Below are 16,859 nucleotides of genomic sequence, written 5' to 3'. Positions count from 1 at the left end.
TTTCTAGTCAAGTTAAATTACATCCCAAGCTTACAAAAGCTCCCCAAAAGGACTTACACAACCTTCACAAAAAGTTTGCTGCCAAGTCAAAAGAAAAGGTTGCAAAAGTTTGATGCTTACAAAAGTTCGATGCTAAGTCAAAAGAAAAAGGTTAGAAACAGACACCTGGACGATTACACAACTACACCTAAAAATAAATAAAAAGCCCGAACATGCACACTCGAAATTGTTACCAGCAGGTCAAACCCAAACCGCCGGCTGGCCGGATCCGTGAAAATGCTCGGAGCGCGAGGAGCAAGCAACCAAGCGAAATCACATCATTTCATTTTCTTATTTTTTTTCATTCACGTCATATCAGAAAAGCGCGGTCTCCGTTGCAGCAGAACGATCCGTGGTCGTGGTCGCCGCCACCAGCCACAAGCACTGCCCCGCCGTCCCCGGCGGGCCGGCAGCGCCAGCGGCGTAAGCCGGCGACGACGTGGCGAACTGGGCGGGCGAGCCGAGGTAGTAGGGCGCGGTGAACGCAGAGGTAAACACCGGAGGAGGAGACCCCGAGGCCGAGCGGCGGCGGTCGTTACTATCGTCGGCGCTGATAGTAGCACTACTGCCGGTAGTAGTGGCGGTGGCAGCGTGCGGCGGCGGCGGCGGCGGCGGGAGCAGCACCGGGCGGTTCTTGCGGCGGCCGGAGCCGACCGGCACGTTGCGGATGGCGCCGCCGGCCGTCCAGTAGCGGTGGCAGGCCCGGCAGAAGTGGCGCGGCTGGTTCACGTTGTAGTTGTTGAAGTAGCAGAACTTGGTGTCCCGGCTCAAGCAGCGCGGGCACGGCAGCCGCGCCTCGGCCGCCGCCGCGCGCGCCCGCGCCACCTCCTCCAGCAAGTCGGGGCCGGGGCCGCCGCCGCTCCCGCGCCCCGACGACGCCGGCGCGGCGCCCGCGTGGCGCACGGGCTGCGGCGGCTGCTGCTGCTGCTGATAATGCGTGGTGATGACCTTGCCGAACAGCTTGATGCCCGCCGCCCTGGTGGTCGGCATCTCGACGTGAGGCGGCAGCATGTTGCGCGAGGCCAGCGGCGGTGGCTCGTGGATGGTTCGGTGGTTACTGAAGGAGCTATCACGTACTAGCTATCGGTATCAGGCATCCAGTAGACCTGGCCCTCGTATATATATAGCACATGTGGGGGAGACTGTGGGAGTCAGTAGCTCAGTCTCAGTGCTTGGGTGCGTGCGCGGTGGACAGACACCATGATTTTCCGTCATGCGCCGTGCCTTCGTTGGTTGTCTGCAAAGTCATGCTAGTAGACAGGTTTTACAAATTAAAGAAAGAAACTTTCCAAGTGAATGCAAGAACAGAGCTTCATCAAATATTTCTCCTGCAACCTGCAGTGCAGACAGTTCAGTATGTTTTAGCTAGCACTAGCAGAACGGTAAGAGGTAAAAGCTCCAGGATCGGAGTCAACCTATAAGAGCAAGAGGCAGGCATATGACTTGGTTACTAAGAATCTGAACAAAGCAGCACCAGCTGCACCTTCCTAATCTTTTTCCCATCGTCGCCACATGCGTCTCTGTGACATAAAAGTTCACCAAAAAAAAAACTACCCGAAACAAGATTCTCGCCTTTGCTTTGCTTTATCTCGGTAAAGCGCGTGCTTTGGGTGTTCATGCACGGTCTTTATCGTCCATACCATACGGCAGAAGCCCTAATCTGTAGCTTTTGATGCGCGCGCGCGGAATCAAAAGCGCGAGTCTTTTCGGTTGGAAAGACCGGCCCATGCATGTCCTCCTTTTCCTGCCAGTCCAAACGAAAGCGCCTCTCTAAGCTTTGCGCTTTGGTCGCAAAGCCAAATTTGCCCAGGAACCTGCAGGCCCTTGATTTTAACCTCATGAGCTACATACGAGCTGTTTTCTGAAGAAAAAGCAGAAGCACACTTCGTCGTCGTCGTGCCATGCATCGGCGGGAGTCTCTCGACGTCATCGATGTCCACGGTCAGGCATGCTGCATGTATCGTCCGAGGGAGCTTTTAGTTGCTATTGGGCTGGCAAAAAAAGGCTGATGATCTATAGTAGATGGGCCATATCTTGGGCCTTGAGGCCTAATTAGGTGGCCCGTACGCGACCTTGCTCGCCAGTTGCTACTTGCTACAAACGGGCATTGCTTTTAGCTCGTCGTCTCTGCTGCTAAAAAAACACTCCGCGTTTTTTTCCCTCCTTGAACGCACCGGTATTTAGCCCGAAACGAGTCGTTAAAAATCTTGGAGCAATAACATTTTCGTGAAGAAAAAAAACTTGATCTAATAATTCAAAAAATGGGGGGTTTTGATCCCCCAAAAAGACTATGGAAACTCTACAAAAATACGGGGAAAAAACAATTAGATATATAGTTTGGCAGCCAATAAAACCCGAATAAAGATTTTGATCTCAAGGAAAAGGTCGTGACGGACTTCCAACATGAATATCAGTAATAATAACTAAATGAAATGAAAGGGCAGAGAACCTGCCACACTGATGACACACTGATGTGCGTGAAAAAAGCGTTGGACCCTTGGATTCGTCGATAGATCCTGCGACATCCGCCTGGAGAAAGACCAGCTGATGCTGGTCGCTGGACACGCTCTCTAGGTGACAATGGAATGGACAGTCCCTTCGTAGGGCAAAAAAAAAAAAGGTAGAAAGGGGCGTTTCAGCGAGAGACTTTGTAGAGCGGCTCTTGAATGCAAAACAACAAACAGACACGCCATGCCCGACGATGGTAGAGTTGTTAGGTACTTTTTAGGACGCATACAGCTAGCTTAACCACCCCAGATATATATGATGCATGCAGAGTTGGGGTGGGGGGCACCAAACGCACTATCGGAGATAGATGCTGCTTGCTGCATGCACTTAGCACACGTACGTAGTACTTGGATTACTGAAGCGAATTACGCTTGCTGAACCAACCAAAACGATTAGCATGGTTCTGTCGGTGGCTCGGTGCTGCTCGATCTTCTTCCCACCTCTGGAGCGACGAGAAAACGACCTGTCTGCCTCCGCTGCTGCAGTCTGCATGTCGGTTACGAATTGAATTGAACAGGACGTACGGCGACTCCCCATCCGCTGCTGACAATGCCGTCCATCCGATCCGATCAGAGACATGGTTCACCAACCGGTTGTTAGTTTGTTACATGCTAATCTCCCGCGAGGGGCCACACAGCCGTTTTGTCACCTGCTACTGCTAGTACGTTCCAATAATAATACAACCAATGAGAGGACAAAGATGTCCTAGTCGTACCGAGCATGTATATGTAGTAAAAGATCCTTTAACCAACAGCTGCAGGCAGCCGACAGGCACCTGCCACAGTATCCCGTTTTTACGAGCTTCTCTACAGGAATCAGAGCTCGTGCATGCACAGACTGCACTGCAGCGGTAGCAACTTGTCAGCTGACTTTGGTCGCTTCCCGCCACGTCGTGTACGGCTCTACCGGCGCCATGCGCCAACGCTACTGTACAAGGAATCATTAGCCACAACAGAACGATCCAAGCGTCTCCCATTATTTAACCCCGCGGATTAGCTCAGTGAGTGCACTCACGAGACGCAAGCTAAGTGGTTGCCAGTCATGGGCATGCCCGACGCCAACAGGCGCATCAATCTCGCCGCGCCGCTCCTCTCCGTCCGGCGCCACGGTGGTGCCGAGACAGCGCCCACGGGGACGCGGTTGCCAGCCTACAAGCAGGCGGGAGCCGCCACGTCGTCGGAGCCCCCGGGCCGCACCACTACCAGCGCCGTGGCCGTGGCCGTGCCATTCGGGTGGGAGCGCCGCCCCGGTCACCCCAAGAGCGTCCGCACCCGCCGCCAGCCGCCGCCGCCGCCCCTCACGACGATCGTCGACGACCCCTCTCCCGCGACGCGCCCCTCGGACGACACGCTCTCCCGCGACGACGCTGCCAGCTGCGTCACCGCCAACTGCAGCGCCACCACGGGCCTCAGCGACGCCGCGTCCGCGGGGGCCGGGACGGGGTCGTCGGAGCCGCGCGCCCGCGCCCGCGGCGGCGCCATGATGGACCGGTTCCTGCCGGCCGCGCACGCCGTGGCCGCCGCCGGGTCCCCGCAGAACGCCTTCCGCCGCAAGGCCGCCCGGACGGCGCCGGCCGCCGCCGACAGGAGGTTGTACTTGTTGCCAGCGCAGCCGCAGAGGCGGGTGCCCCTCCACCACATTGCGGCGTGCCACCTGCCGCCGCCCGTCCCTCCCGCTCCCATGAGCAGCCCCCGTGGCAAGAACGACGACTACGACGGCGCCAGTTCTGACGCGCGCAGCACGCCGGGCTTCGTGTCCAGGACTAGGAGGTGCGGCCTGCTCTCCGTCCGGTGCGTCAGGAGCGCCTTGCGGCGACGTGCGGGCAGACCGTTCCGGTCCAACGGCGGCGCCAGAAGCCGAAGAGAAAAGAAGCCACTGCTGCCGCATACCGGAGACGATCACGGCATGGTACTGGTACTCCCTGTTGTACATATATATATCCTCGTGCATGTGCATGCATGAACTTCACTCGCATGCTAAATTAACGAAATCAATACTGCCTCATGCGGAACAAACAACTCACGTCTTCTCTCGCGCATAAATCTCTCGCAGCAATGCTGGGAGGAAGTGTACATCAAGTCGCTGCTCCGGTCAGGCCGCGGCAGCCTGATGGGACCGGCGGCCGCCGTGGCCTCGGAGCTGGACAGAACCGTGTGCGAACTGTACAGCAGACGCCGACACGGGCAGGCCGCCGTCCGCCCCAAGGCGAGCCATCTGGGTCTGCTCCTGGTCCTCGACAGGTCAAACGAGGCTTGCGGCCACGCCGCCTCACCGCCGGCGCGGAAGTTCTCTATAACCGGCGGCGGCGACACCGCGTTGCTTCTGAGGGGCGGCGCTGCTACCAAGGGCAGCTTGCGCTTGCCCAACGGCGGCGAGAAGCGGCTGGGACGTGACGACGACGCGGCCGCCGCCGATGCTGCCGCCGGCGGCGGGGGGTACGGTTTCCCGCTGCTTCTGGACGACAAGGAGGGCGGTAGTGCCGGACGAGAGATGGCGCTGTCATCGCCGCAGCCGCTGCTCCCGTTGCCGTTGCCCAAGTCGCCTACGGAGTCGTGGCTCGCGCGCGCGCTGCCGTCCGTGTCCACTCGACCCCCGACCACGTCTTTTCTGGGCCTCCATGTGCAGCCCAGGAAGCATGCTCCGTTGCCGTGCTGCTCCATTGATTCCAGCAGGGACGTCCATCATGACAGGCAACGGCAAATTCGCGTGCACGATCTACACAAATGATGGACGAAGCTATCCTGATCGTGTTAAGTGCTAGCGAGCGGCTCCTGGTTGTTTTGTTCTAGTGATGGGTATATGTAGGAATGGATATGCTGTATTGATGGGTTAGTAATCTCCAAGGGCATATGTTAGCATGTAGCATGATTGTATTCGTATTACTACTAATAGAGCTGTATAGCTATATACTGGAGCCCGGGGTAAGTAAATGACAGCGTAATTTACCCATGCTTGCTTCCTAACCTTGGTCCAGATCAGCAGCAACCACAACTAGATATGCTCAGACATGGTCGATCATGATTGACAAAATGCAGAGAAGGGGAAGTTCAACAGCACATTACAACGGAATGAGGCATTATGAGTGATGAGTGAATGTCACCAAACGAAAGGGAGTGCCATTTACAACTATAAGTCATCGTCATCTCTTCAACAACATAGGCGCACATCATATATATATAAATCAATCATTTAGGCGATTACAAGGAGTCAAAGCTTATAGGGACAACGTCCGCCCTGTTTCTTATCGCCAGTTTTCTCCCATCTGAGGTGCTCAGGGCAACTAGTTCAGACTACCCCCTACAATCTGATCCCCAACATAGTTGGTAAACCGGCAACCATTTATTCACAGGCCAGCTTCGTGCCAAAGCTGGTCAGGCAGATGGCGAACGCCTGGAAGGCGGACAGAGGCTGCCGGTAGTCCATCGTAAACGCATCGTCCTCGATCTTCCCGAACTGCAGGATCACCGTCTCCTCGTCTCCGACGCCCCATGGACCGCCGGAGCCAGCTGTGGCGACGAGCTGGAAGTTCTTCACGGAGGCGACGGTCACCCGACCGTGGAAATTTAAGCACCAACACTGAAGATGGTCGTGCCATCTTGGAGCCTTGTTCTTCAGGTCCAAGGAACTCGGCGAGGGTGTTTTCTCCTTGGACGGATCCGAAGCGCTGCCCTGGCCTACAGGGCACTGGATATTGCACTGCATCCGTCTCGGCCCTCTTGATTTCATGAAGTTGAACCTGTAGGTCACTTGTCCAACTTCGAAATTGCCGCCTGAAACCTGTGGGCTTATCTGCTTGCTTGCAAAGCGGCGAGTGGATCGGGTCCTCGAAGGTTTGGCACCGTCATATGGCGCCTGGCTATCATAGATGATGAACTTTGTCCCCAAGAAGTCAGATCTACAAGCAGATTTCACATGATCAAATTAGTATTATTGGCAAACATTATAAAAAGAAAGCATTTTTCTTAGAAAACTGAATCAATTGTTCCATCATGGCAGCTTAATATCTAAGAGAAGAGTGTGTTACAGGGTATTATCATGTTTGAGGCTGTGTGCTGGGTCATCAATATTCAGGCGCATTGAGTTATGGAAGTGCTGTAGGCTTTAGCCAATTTTTAGCGAAGAAAGCCGGGTATGGGCAGCACGAACAAAGAAAACATCAATGTCCATGCAATCTCCATTAATGAAGTTCAGAGGTAACGCAACAGTGTTTACTATGCACCTATAGTGAACTTGGCAATAAACAAGACAACATTTGGAGTAGATTATCTAATAGATCAACTAAGTTCTTTGTTTTCATACAAATAGCTTCATGTAACAGGTGACTGGCTGATTGAAAAACAAGGAAAAGCTGCCAAAATTCATCAGTGCAACTGAGCCATAACCCTCAACCTTTGAATAAACACAATTTCAGCCAGTGCTATGCATATGAACATGGACGATGTATATTGACAATATAAGTACCAGAAATAAAGAGATTATGGGTTAATTTACTGAAGGGGTTTGAATAATGATAAAAGTACCAACAATGGAAATAAGGCATGTGACACAAATTATATGGGTTTATGCCCATAACATAGAGCTCAACTTACACATAGTCAAAACATGAATGTTTAGCCTTGTGGGCATGCACAACAACCAAACCAGGTAATCACATTTGAAAATAAGGTTCTGGAATGATTGGACCATACCTCAACTTTCCAACATATGAACTGCTTCTTGGGTGCAGATCATCATAGTCATAAGAGATGATATATTCTGTATGTGCTCCTTGTCTGAACCTTCGAGCAGCCAAAAGAAACTTCCCTTTATCCGTTAGGGCTGCCATGAGAGCACAATAAATTAAATATCACATGCACTTGCAGTCTGATATTTATAAAAGAATTCCAGGCAAAGTGCAACTTTATTGCTATAATCTCTAGAACAAGCTTATTCAGATCGAAAGCAGGGAATAAGAGAGCAACTGGACAGCGGAAGGCATCTAGCTGAGTTGGTTAGATGGTCTGAGTACCACTCCTTAGGTCCTGAGTTCGACTCCCCATGTGAGCGAATTTTAGGTTGTGGTTAAAAAACTCATCTCATTTGTCCCACGCCAAAGGTCGTTCTCACATGGCCTACGATGCCGCTCGAGTTTTTAAGAGAGCAACTGGACCAATACTCTGCACTGCTTCGTTGTTTCAAGCTCCCAAGTCGTAATGCCTCTAATACCAAACTTGTGAGAAACTGTAACATTATTTATGCAGCGAAATAGTGAATCATACACTTGACAGGACCCGATCTTTCAACATTTTCTTGCTTTCACAGATTATAAGTTGAACCGATTATGTGAGTGGAAATGGATCACACAGAGTTTCCAGAATTCCATTAAGTTTGCAAAATCATGTACTCCACCTGTTCCAAATTATAAGACATTTTGACTTTTTTTATATATGTAGCTTTTGCTATGTACTTAGATATACAATATGTCTAGACTCTGGATACATAGTAAAAGTAATGTATCTCGAAAAAACGTGTCTTATAATTTGGAGTAGAGGGAGTACTTCACAAGTTCTACTGTATACTATTATGCCAGCAAGGTAGATTTCCAAGATTTATATTGGCCATTAAGATCAAATCAAATAGATGTCAAGTAAGAATCGATGCAAACGTATTCAATTGAATAATTTTTCAACAATCAATAACACAAGTCAAATCTTCCTACCGAATGAATAGGATTACATTTAGGCAGAAGAACCCCCTAAATGTTGTAGGTGAGACAGCAACGTAGGTGTACGAGTCCTTGTCAAATGGTATAAGAAAGCCGTAAATGATTATATGAATAAACAAACTATATATTTGCTTTCCTATTTTCTAAACAAGACTAGGTACAGATTGCAACATCACAAGTCATATGCAAAGTAACCTCAGCAGAGGTGCCAGCTGTATTTGCTGTTTATTTGGCCCCAATAGGCAATGGCTACGCTTTCAATTTTATAAAAAAACATGATTTGACAGAATTATAGGATTCCATTTCAAATATCGTAGGTGGATCAGGAACCTCAAAAAAGTAAGTTGGCATTTTAGTTGCTTACTTGGTACTACTTATTCGAATTAAAAGAGATCTGACCAAGTGAACCACAGATCAAAAGCACGGCAGAATAAGAAGATATCCATGCCTACTCACCCTGCGTTAAGCTGAGATAGAGAGAAAAGGTTGAATTTTTTTTGTCCCTCCGGATAAAACAGTGCATCGGCGCATCCCTTGGTCCAGGCTGTGCAAAAGAAACAATATAAGAGTCCATTAAATCAATATTTAATAAACCCAAACGGAGAAGCAGGCTTTTATAGGTATTTATCATATCGCTATTGACATACCAAACAAAATCAAGCTATCACATGTAAACATAAATAAAGAAAGTCCGTGTGGTGCCAACTTCTCCACTACTGTCATACTTTATTAGCACTAGCCACCAAAAATATAGTGCTATGTAGCCAAAAAGAGAGAGGATAGAGATTAAGTTGAATATATGCGGCTTCGTTCTAAATCCTAACGCACAAGGAACATTACAGCAGCGCCAGACGAACAATAATCAGAATTTAAATATACAAATGGTTAGAGTACATACATGGATCTGCTGATCGTTATAAGGATAAGACATAAGAATTAGATATACATTTTTTTCGCATTTCTGCGTGCAAATAAAATTGAATAGGCGTAGAAGCCTATTCAGAAACGGAAAATGAATTCGAAGAAGATGAAATCCAGCAATTGATCGAGAGATCACCTGAGATGGAGTCAAACCGCATAAGAAAAGGGCGCACAAGACATCTCTTGCATTCCTAGAGCTTCAAATCAAAGATACCGATAGGATGTGTAGCTACTGGTTTTGTTTGTCAGAAGCAATCAAGCATAGAAATGGATAATAAGAAAACGCACAGCCACATAGTAACCATGTGCCCCCAAAAACCTCAGCAATTTGGAGCCACGTAGATTTCAGGCGATTTAGACGAAACAGATCGAAAGAGCCGGTATTTTTTATTTTATTTTTTTACCATGAGCGACGACGACGGGAAGGTGATTTCTGTCTCACTGACCTGCTTGAGCGACGACGGGAAGGTGATCCTGCCGCACTCGAGCGGCGGGCGGACGACCGAGACCGCGGCGTCGCGCCACCGGCGGCACACGCAGGCGCAGACCACGACGTCCCGGCGCGGCGGCCAGCGCTCGGCGCCGGCGTCGACGCGGCGCATGATCTCCGTGAGCAGCTCCGGCAGCAGGCGCGACCAGCGCTCCTCGTCGGCCTCGTCGTGCTGCGCCGCCGGATCCGCCTCCGGCGTGACCTTGGCCTCCCCGCCGACGGCGGTGCCGAGCGAGGAGCGCGACGCCGACGACAGCCAGGACGCGCTGCGCCGCCAGGAGACCATGGCGGTCGGACGGGCGGGCGGGTGGGCACCGTTCCCTGCCCCTCGGTCGGAGGAGAGTGGCGCGAGCGGAGGTAGGAATGAAGGGAGGAGGAGGAGAGGGAGCGGGGGAAGGGAGGGGAGCGAGCGAGCGAGAGGAAGGAGGAAGGAGGAGGAGGAGGAGGGAGGAGAAAGAGGAAAAACCAAGAAACGGCCCCCGAAAATTGAAAAAGCGGCACCTCGGCTCGCCTAATTTAATAATTCCGGATCTGCTGCGCCTAATTATGCGGCCCATCCGCCGTGACACGACACGTGGGGGCCATTAAGCGGGCGGGTCCCACGCGTACTGAGGCGGGATCGCAGGCCTCGGAGCTGCCGCTGCATTGCTCGTAGTCGTCGTGCTGCTTTTAGCGCCAAGAGAAGAAAAAAAAACTCGGGTGTCTCTATTTTCTTTTTTTTTTTCTCCTCGTCCTTTCGAACCTGTACTCCTTTACTTTAAAAAAAATAACAGAAAAATAGTAGTCGCACGGCCCTCTAGCACCGTGTACAACAACTTACCGCCAGTTATTTTTTGTAGAGAAAACCTTGCGGTTTTCCGGGTTTTGTCAACCTGCATTGAAGTCCGACATCTTTGACGAGTTCGCGGTGGATCCGGTTTTCTCTGCTCTGAAATGGACCTAGCACTGAAAGGAGATGGTAGGGTCATTAATTAAACCGCGATTAGGTGAACCGTGTGTAGAAACACTCCGTGTGTGTAATCTCGTGGTAGCGGTGGCGTCAACGTTACCATCCAACCACCCGACAAGTGAGTAGTGACGACCATCCGCGACGACGCGATTAGCTCAGCCTCAGGCTCAGGTTCAGCGTCAAGCCCCCTAGTACCGAGCAGTGAGAGCCGAAGGATACTAGCGCAAGTAGGGGTGAGAAAAGTCGCCGGGCCCGCGAAACCAACCACCGCCCCCCGGCCCGACCCGACCCTTCCGCCATCCCCCGACCCCGACAGCACGTAGCGGGAGGGAGGGACAAGGGAGCGGGGTTGCTGCGTCCGCTTTGGACGTGCGCGCGTGGTGGTCACCGTGCGGGGGTGTCTGGTGCTCCTGGCGCGTGGTGCCGTCCGCCGTGACTTGTGACTCGGGCCGGCCATTTCCGTGGCGCTGGGGCGGGAGCGGGACCCGGCATGCGGCACGCGCGCCAGCCGCTGTTTGACTGATTTGTCCTCGTGGTGGGTCTGGTCTTGGAAGGGTGGCGGTGGACGCCGCACCCGCACGCACGCTCGGAAAACGTCCTGACCTGACGACTACTCACCCCGCCCGTATCTTCATCAGCTGCGCGGCGTGCGTGCATGATTGATCGCCACGCCTGTACGCCACTAGCTGATTCTTTTTTTTTTTTTTTTTTGTAAACAGCTTCGAGATGAGATCGCCATTAGAGATGCGTGTGGTATATGCCTTGTCGATAGTGGGGCCCCACGTCGTCTGTTGATGCGATTGTGATTCTCCTCTCTGAGGAAGCCAGATTTTTCTTGACGCCCAGCTGACGACGACCTCAACTGTGCTGTGCTGTGCCACGGCCCGCTCGCACCAGCTCGCACCAGCTTGCACGGACTGTAGTGTGAAGGTGCCGACTTCCTCGTCCCCACGATCAGCCCCCCTCCCTGCAACTGCAATCCACGAGCTGTTCCTGCTGAATGCACGAACAGGTGAGTAAAATCGTTGTCAGGGACTGGAAACTTTGAAAAGCAGGAGGGCCGATAAGGGGTGTATGTGTGTGTGACAGACTGACATCTACAATTTTACGGAGAGGGAAACAAATAAAAGGGATACTGCTCCAGCAACAGCTTCAGTGATCAAGAAAACTGACTAGTGAACCTTCCAACTGTTCAAAACCTGCAACCAATCAAGCTGCTGTGACAAGACCAAATCAACTGCTTCTTGACGCTTCAGCCTACGTGTGGGCTGGGCTATCCAGCGTGGGGCGTGGGCGGACCCAATGTTGGCCATAGCACAAGGCCCACCAATTAGCATCAAGTATTAGTGCCAGATAAATGATTAGTCTATTTATTTTAGAGATTACTCTATGAAGTTATTTTTATTTTTATTTTCTAATTGCAAACATGTTACTTAAATTAGTTTATGATATTTTATATCATAGTTTATGCTTTGCACATGCTCATGGTTTATTCATTTGCTCGTGCATGTAGTTCCAGACAGCAGTATCAAGTCCTTTGCAAGTGCCTAAAACCAACCGATAGCTTCACTTCTTGTTGTGCATTACATAGCAATGCCATGAATCAATGAGAGGAAGACTATCCTACAAAAGCGATACCCAAATATTTTGCCCGAGTGAAGTCGCTTTACTAATTTGCCCTTTACATACACTGTCATACTGTAAATAGAAGAAACTCCGTGAGCATACATCAAGTCATGGATGACTCTTCAAATGAGGTGAAATCAAATCCATAGCCTGACAGCTACAAATAAAGTATACCACCTATTTTTTTCACTACATGACATGAGTGGCCACAATATTTATCCTCCACAATTACTCTGGTGACTGGCATATGTAGTTTGAGTTGCAAAGAACAATTCTGAAGAAGAGCACTGCAAAATATCAGCTACTGTTTATCGATTTCGCCTCGTCACCAAAAAAGAATCTGGGGCACCCATTTGGTCATCCCATTTTGTTTAGTTAAGATTAGCAAAACATGTCAGCCCCTAATTCTATCTACAAACAGTAAGAATGCAGGATTCCCAAAGTGTACAATAGGGTGTACAGTGCAAATGGGTGCATGACAACACTAAAACTAAAACTAGCTACTTCATTCTAAATCATAGGTTATTATAGTTTTTTGAGGTGTATCTAGATATACTATATATCTAGATACATAATAGCTATGTATCTAGAAAACAATTATACAATTTCAAATGAAGGAATGGAGGGAGTACTTAATTTAGCACAACCAATCTTCCACCAAAAGTGGAAAAAAAGGTTTTGCTAGACCACTTGCCATGATTCTTCTTTCCTCTGCGAATCAAATCACAAATGCAAGGGAGCCCATGCAAGAAAAGAAACTCAACCATCTGGAAACATTGTTTTCTATTTGAACTTCGCTTAGAAATTAGAACAACATAAGCTTATATGAGAAGAAAAAACAGCACAATTTTGCATTCAATCAGAATCAGTAAACAATGTTTGATTAGAAATATGGTACACGATTGTGTCTGGGCACCCCCCGCCGCTTTTCGACCATCAATTACTTGTCCTACAGGCTACATGTTTGAGTTATTTCTACAATTAGCCATCTCATATTAAATTTGGATCAAACAGAATGTTCTCATCAGCATCTGAACTGGTTAAGCTCAACAATGGCTAATCTAATTCTACTGGTACTCTTGTTCCACAAGCCTGAAAAGACCACCGGATATACCAGCTACACAATTTAATCTTGTACAGAGTTACACACCATAGTATAAGTATGAGTAAGGAAGCAACACACTGAATTTGATAATTAACACTTTTAACCGCCTGCCGTTTTATTTCAGTTGGATCTAATAGAATGTTTTTCAATTAATAAAGTAGTGAAGCTGAACAGCAGGGAACCAATGACCATTTTAGTTCTAATACTGTGATTCCAGAGTTCATGAACCCACCCAAAAAAAAAGACTGAATATATGAAAAAAAAATTACAAGATGAAGTACATAATTGTACAAGATGAAGTACATTTGTACACACCAAGACCAATATTCCTTCTTCTCAGATGACATTTTTGTACAAGATGAAGTACATAATTGTAGCACAGTTACATGCGTCATAACATTTGAGTTATAGCTTAAAGTTACACTCTTTAGTCTTTTGTACACACCAAGGCCAATGTTCCTTCTTCAAAAAAAATTACAGATGACATTTGGACAAGCTGAATGTACATAATTGTAGCACAGTTACATGGCCAATAACATCAGAGTTATAGATTTCATACTGCTATAGTAAAATGGCGATAATTTTAAACTTTAACAACTAAAAATTTGATAAATTGGTATTAGCACAAAACTACTATCGCAAAACATTTTGGATTGCAGAAAGAATATTAACAAAAAAAACTAAGGAAATCTATGAATAACATTTTCCTGCACAGATGATTACGCTGAAACAGAAAGGTGCATCCTTTCAATCCAAATTTCTTCACCACAATCATTCCAATCAAGAGCACACTACCTTTTAAGCTAATCAGTATCAGAAGGTATATCTGGAACCGAGGCTGTATGGTGCACCAGGTGCTGCATCCCAGGTTTCAACTCCCTCTCACAAAAATCCTCATATTCTTGCCTGTCCCCTGCCTTCATCCTCACCTCCACGACCACAAGGCTTGGTGTGAGCTCAAATACTTCAGCCCCGATTGTCAATGGACCCTTTTCACTTTCTCTCGTGCCTTCCAAGCTAACCCGCCAGTCCTTCCGCCGAACTGCAAAGCTCTTCACCTTCGCGATCTCCTCCAATTTTGTTATAATCGTTTGCATGGGATGTGCTGAGACAAATCTCACTTCATTGCCTCGCTCCTCAAACAACCCCGACAGATTGAATCCCCTTGAGAATGATATGATATCAAATGCATTTAGACTTACTGGCCGTGGGAGCGATCCAGCAGGCCGTCTCCTCTCCTCTGATGACAATGTGGCTGGGCAGGATGCTACAGACGAGTCTGATTCCCAACCAGAATCATCACCGTCGTCCTCTTTCTGTGGTGGTGGCGGGGGAGGTGGAGTTGGAGGCTCACTAGGCCCCAGTTCCGGCACCTCATCCTCACCGTCTGCTAAGCTGTGCACTTGGTCATCCTCGACGTAGAATCTGACCGGTCGGAACCCTTTCTTAAACCACCTGCTCTCCATTATCTGAGCCACGGTGATCCTGGTCTCTGGGTTCGTGTCAAGAAGTCGAATCAATAGACTGCTAAGATCCTTGGAAAACCACCTCGGACACCGGAATTCGCCCCTGTAGATCTTACGGTACATCGCCATGAGGTTCTGGTCATGAAAAGGAAGGTAGCCAGCCATCAGCACGAACAGGATGACACCACACGACCATATGTCCGCCTTGGCGCCGTCATAACCGCGGCGCGCGAGCACCTCCGGGGCGACGTAGGAGGGCGTGCCACAGAAGGTGTGGAGGAGGCCGTCGGGGTGGAACTGATCGGCCACCGCCGAGAGGCCAAAATCGGAGACCTTGAGGTCGCCGCGCTCGTCGACGAGCAGATTCTCGGGCTTGAGGTCGCGGTGGAAGACGCCCCTGGCGTGGCAGAACCCGACGGCGGAGATAAGCTGCTGGAAGTACCTTCGCGCGGTATCCTCCTTGAGGCGGCCCTTGGCGACGCGCGCGAAGAGCTCCCCGCCGCGGACGAACTCCATGACGAAGTAGATCTTGGACTTGGTGGCCATGACCTCGAAGAGGCGGACGATATTGGGGTGGCGCACGCGGCGGAGGATGGCGATCTCGCGCTTGATGTGCGGGACGAGGCCGTTGCGGAGGGCCTTCTCCTTATCGAGCACCTTGATGGCGACGGTCTCGCCGGTGTCGGCTTGGCGGGCGTGGTAGACCTTGGCGAAGGTGCCGTGGCCGAGCAGGCGGCCCAGCTCGTAGCGGCCGAGCAGAAGGCCCACGCGCTTGGCGGGCCCCGCGGAGGAGGCCGGCCGCCGGGGCTGCGGCGACAGGTCCCGCGACGACGGCGGGGTAGCGTCCATGGGGCAGCGAAGGAGGTCGGGCGCGCGGAGAAACGCAAGGGGAAGACCGAAGGCTGATTAGCCGATTAGATGTGGTGGTGAGGGCACGGGCGCGCGCGGAGGGGAAGGTGATGGGTGGCCGGCATTGGAGGGGGAACGAACAGCTAGCCGCTCCCGGATAGTGGCTGTTTATTTGCTCTGCTGCGCTGGCTATTACCTGCCGCCCTGCCGTGCTGGAGTCGAACTCCCCACAATTTGATACATGCAACTTGTACGATGAGGCTGATTCCAATGAGCGGTTGTATTCATCGCTACATCCTATCATATTAGCTATCAATTTATTACTAATCCTCTTCAGACCCATAACTCGTTAGTTTTCCGTTTACAAACTTTATAGTAGTTGCAAATACATTGATTACCTAATTAAACAAATAAAAATATATGATTCATTTTTTGCAAGCTTTTTTATTTACAAATAAAAACATTATAAATCATTTACAAATAAAAATATATAACTCAACGCCATATCAAATTTTCATTTACAAACTTTTAGTTACGACGAAACTTGTCGTTTTATTAAAATAAAAACACATCACATTGCGTAATTAAGCAAAAAAAATATAATTCATGAAACATAACTAAAAATTACATAATCCACGAAGCTAAGAATTTATATAATTTATAAATAGAATCTAATTACCATGATGTGTATGCTCCACTAAATCATTTCGGAGCTCATCATGAAAATGGATTACGACATGTTGAAACATGATTGCAAAGGTTTTGGCTGCTTCCGAAATGATGATTAGTGCTGCAACGAAGGGACTCGACTATCTCATATTTGTTCACATTGTATGCTTGTCTACATACATCTTTAATGAGTATATTGTGCATAATAACATATACATGTATGATCATGTCGAGTACTTGGTCGGGAAAAAACTAACTGTGATGACGAGACTATGAAAGTGAGTCTTAAGAAACCCAAATGCCCTCTATGCGTTATAAGAAAAAAAACAGACCAAGGCTAGTTTATTAAATTTTAGTGTTTATTAAATTTTAGGACGGACGCTGTTGCGGGCAACGACCGTAACTTGATAGGCGACTCGCGGACACAGATGGCGTCCGGCGGTGGCTCCGACATACGTGGAGCATTCTAGGCAGCGTAGCCGGGTGCTAGGGCGGTGCACGTCTGCATCCGCGGAAGATTTCTGCACGGTCGG

General features: G+C 49.5%; 4 protein-coding genes across 5 annotated transcripts; 1 reads left to right on the top strand and 3 right to left on the bottom strand.

The window, feature by feature from the left end:
* Positions 1-1,130, bottom strand: LOC100275252 (uncharacterized). Its single transcript, NM_001149386.1, is given in 1 exon segment — positions 1-1,130. A coding segment is annotated over 1 exon segment (696 nt). The 5' UTR covers positions 1,051-1,130; the 3' UTR covers positions 1-354.
* Positions 1,131-3,375: 2,245 nt separating this feature from the next.
* Positions 3,376-5,496, top strand: LOC103630602 (uncharacterized). Of its 2 annotated transcripts, none has more exons than XM_008651650.4 (2): positions 3,376-4,461; positions 4,600-5,496. In XM_008651650.4, the coding sequence occupies exons 1-2, from the start codon at positions 3,589-3,591 to the stop codon at positions 5,272-5,274; spliced, it is 1,548 nt and encodes a 515-aa protein (XP_008649872.1). In that variant the 5' UTR covers positions 3,376-3,588; the 3' UTR covers positions 5,275-5,496. The 2 variants fall into 2 exon arrangements, with proteins under 2 accessions (XP_008649872.1, XP_008649873.1); XM_008651651.4 differs by having other exon boundaries at positions 3,394-4,455.
* A 196-nt stretch (positions 5,497-5,692) lies between these two features.
* LOC100273081 (Tubby-like F-box protein 7) lies at positions 5,693-10,024 on the bottom strand. Its single transcript, NM_001147530.1, has 4 exons — positions 9,619-10,024; positions 8,708-8,795; positions 7,236-7,365; positions 5,693-6,442 (listed from the first exon to the last, which is right to left on the bottom strand). The coding sequence occupies exons 1-4, from the start codon at positions 9,946-9,948 to the stop codon at positions 5,887-5,889; spliced, it is 1,104 nt and encodes a 367-aa protein (NP_001141002.1). The 5' UTR covers positions 9,949-10,024; the 3' UTR covers positions 5,693-5,886.
* A 3,804-nt stretch (positions 10,025-13,828) lies between these two features.
* On the bottom strand, positions 13,829-15,816 carry LOC100280653 (CBL-interacting serine/threonine-protein kinase 11). Its single transcript, NM_001153571.1, has one exon. The coding sequence runs from the start codon at positions 15,655-15,657 to the stop codon at positions 14,146-14,148; it is 1,512 nt and encodes a 503-aa protein (NP_001147043.1). The 5' UTR covers positions 15,658-15,816; the 3' UTR covers positions 13,829-14,145.
* Positions 15,817-16,859: the final 1,043 nt, after the last annotated feature.

The sequence above is a fragment of the Zea mays genome, chromosome 6 (assembly GCF_902167145.1).
Source record: "Zea mays cultivar B73 chromosome 6, Zm-B73-REFERENCE-NAM-5.0, whole genome shotgun sequence".
Lineage (NCBI taxonomy): Eukaryota > Viridiplantae > Streptophyta > Magnoliopsida > Poales > Poaceae > Zea > Zea mays.
Note: the sequence above shows the minus strand (reverse complement) of the source record. Positions and strands in the feature narration are given on the sequence as shown.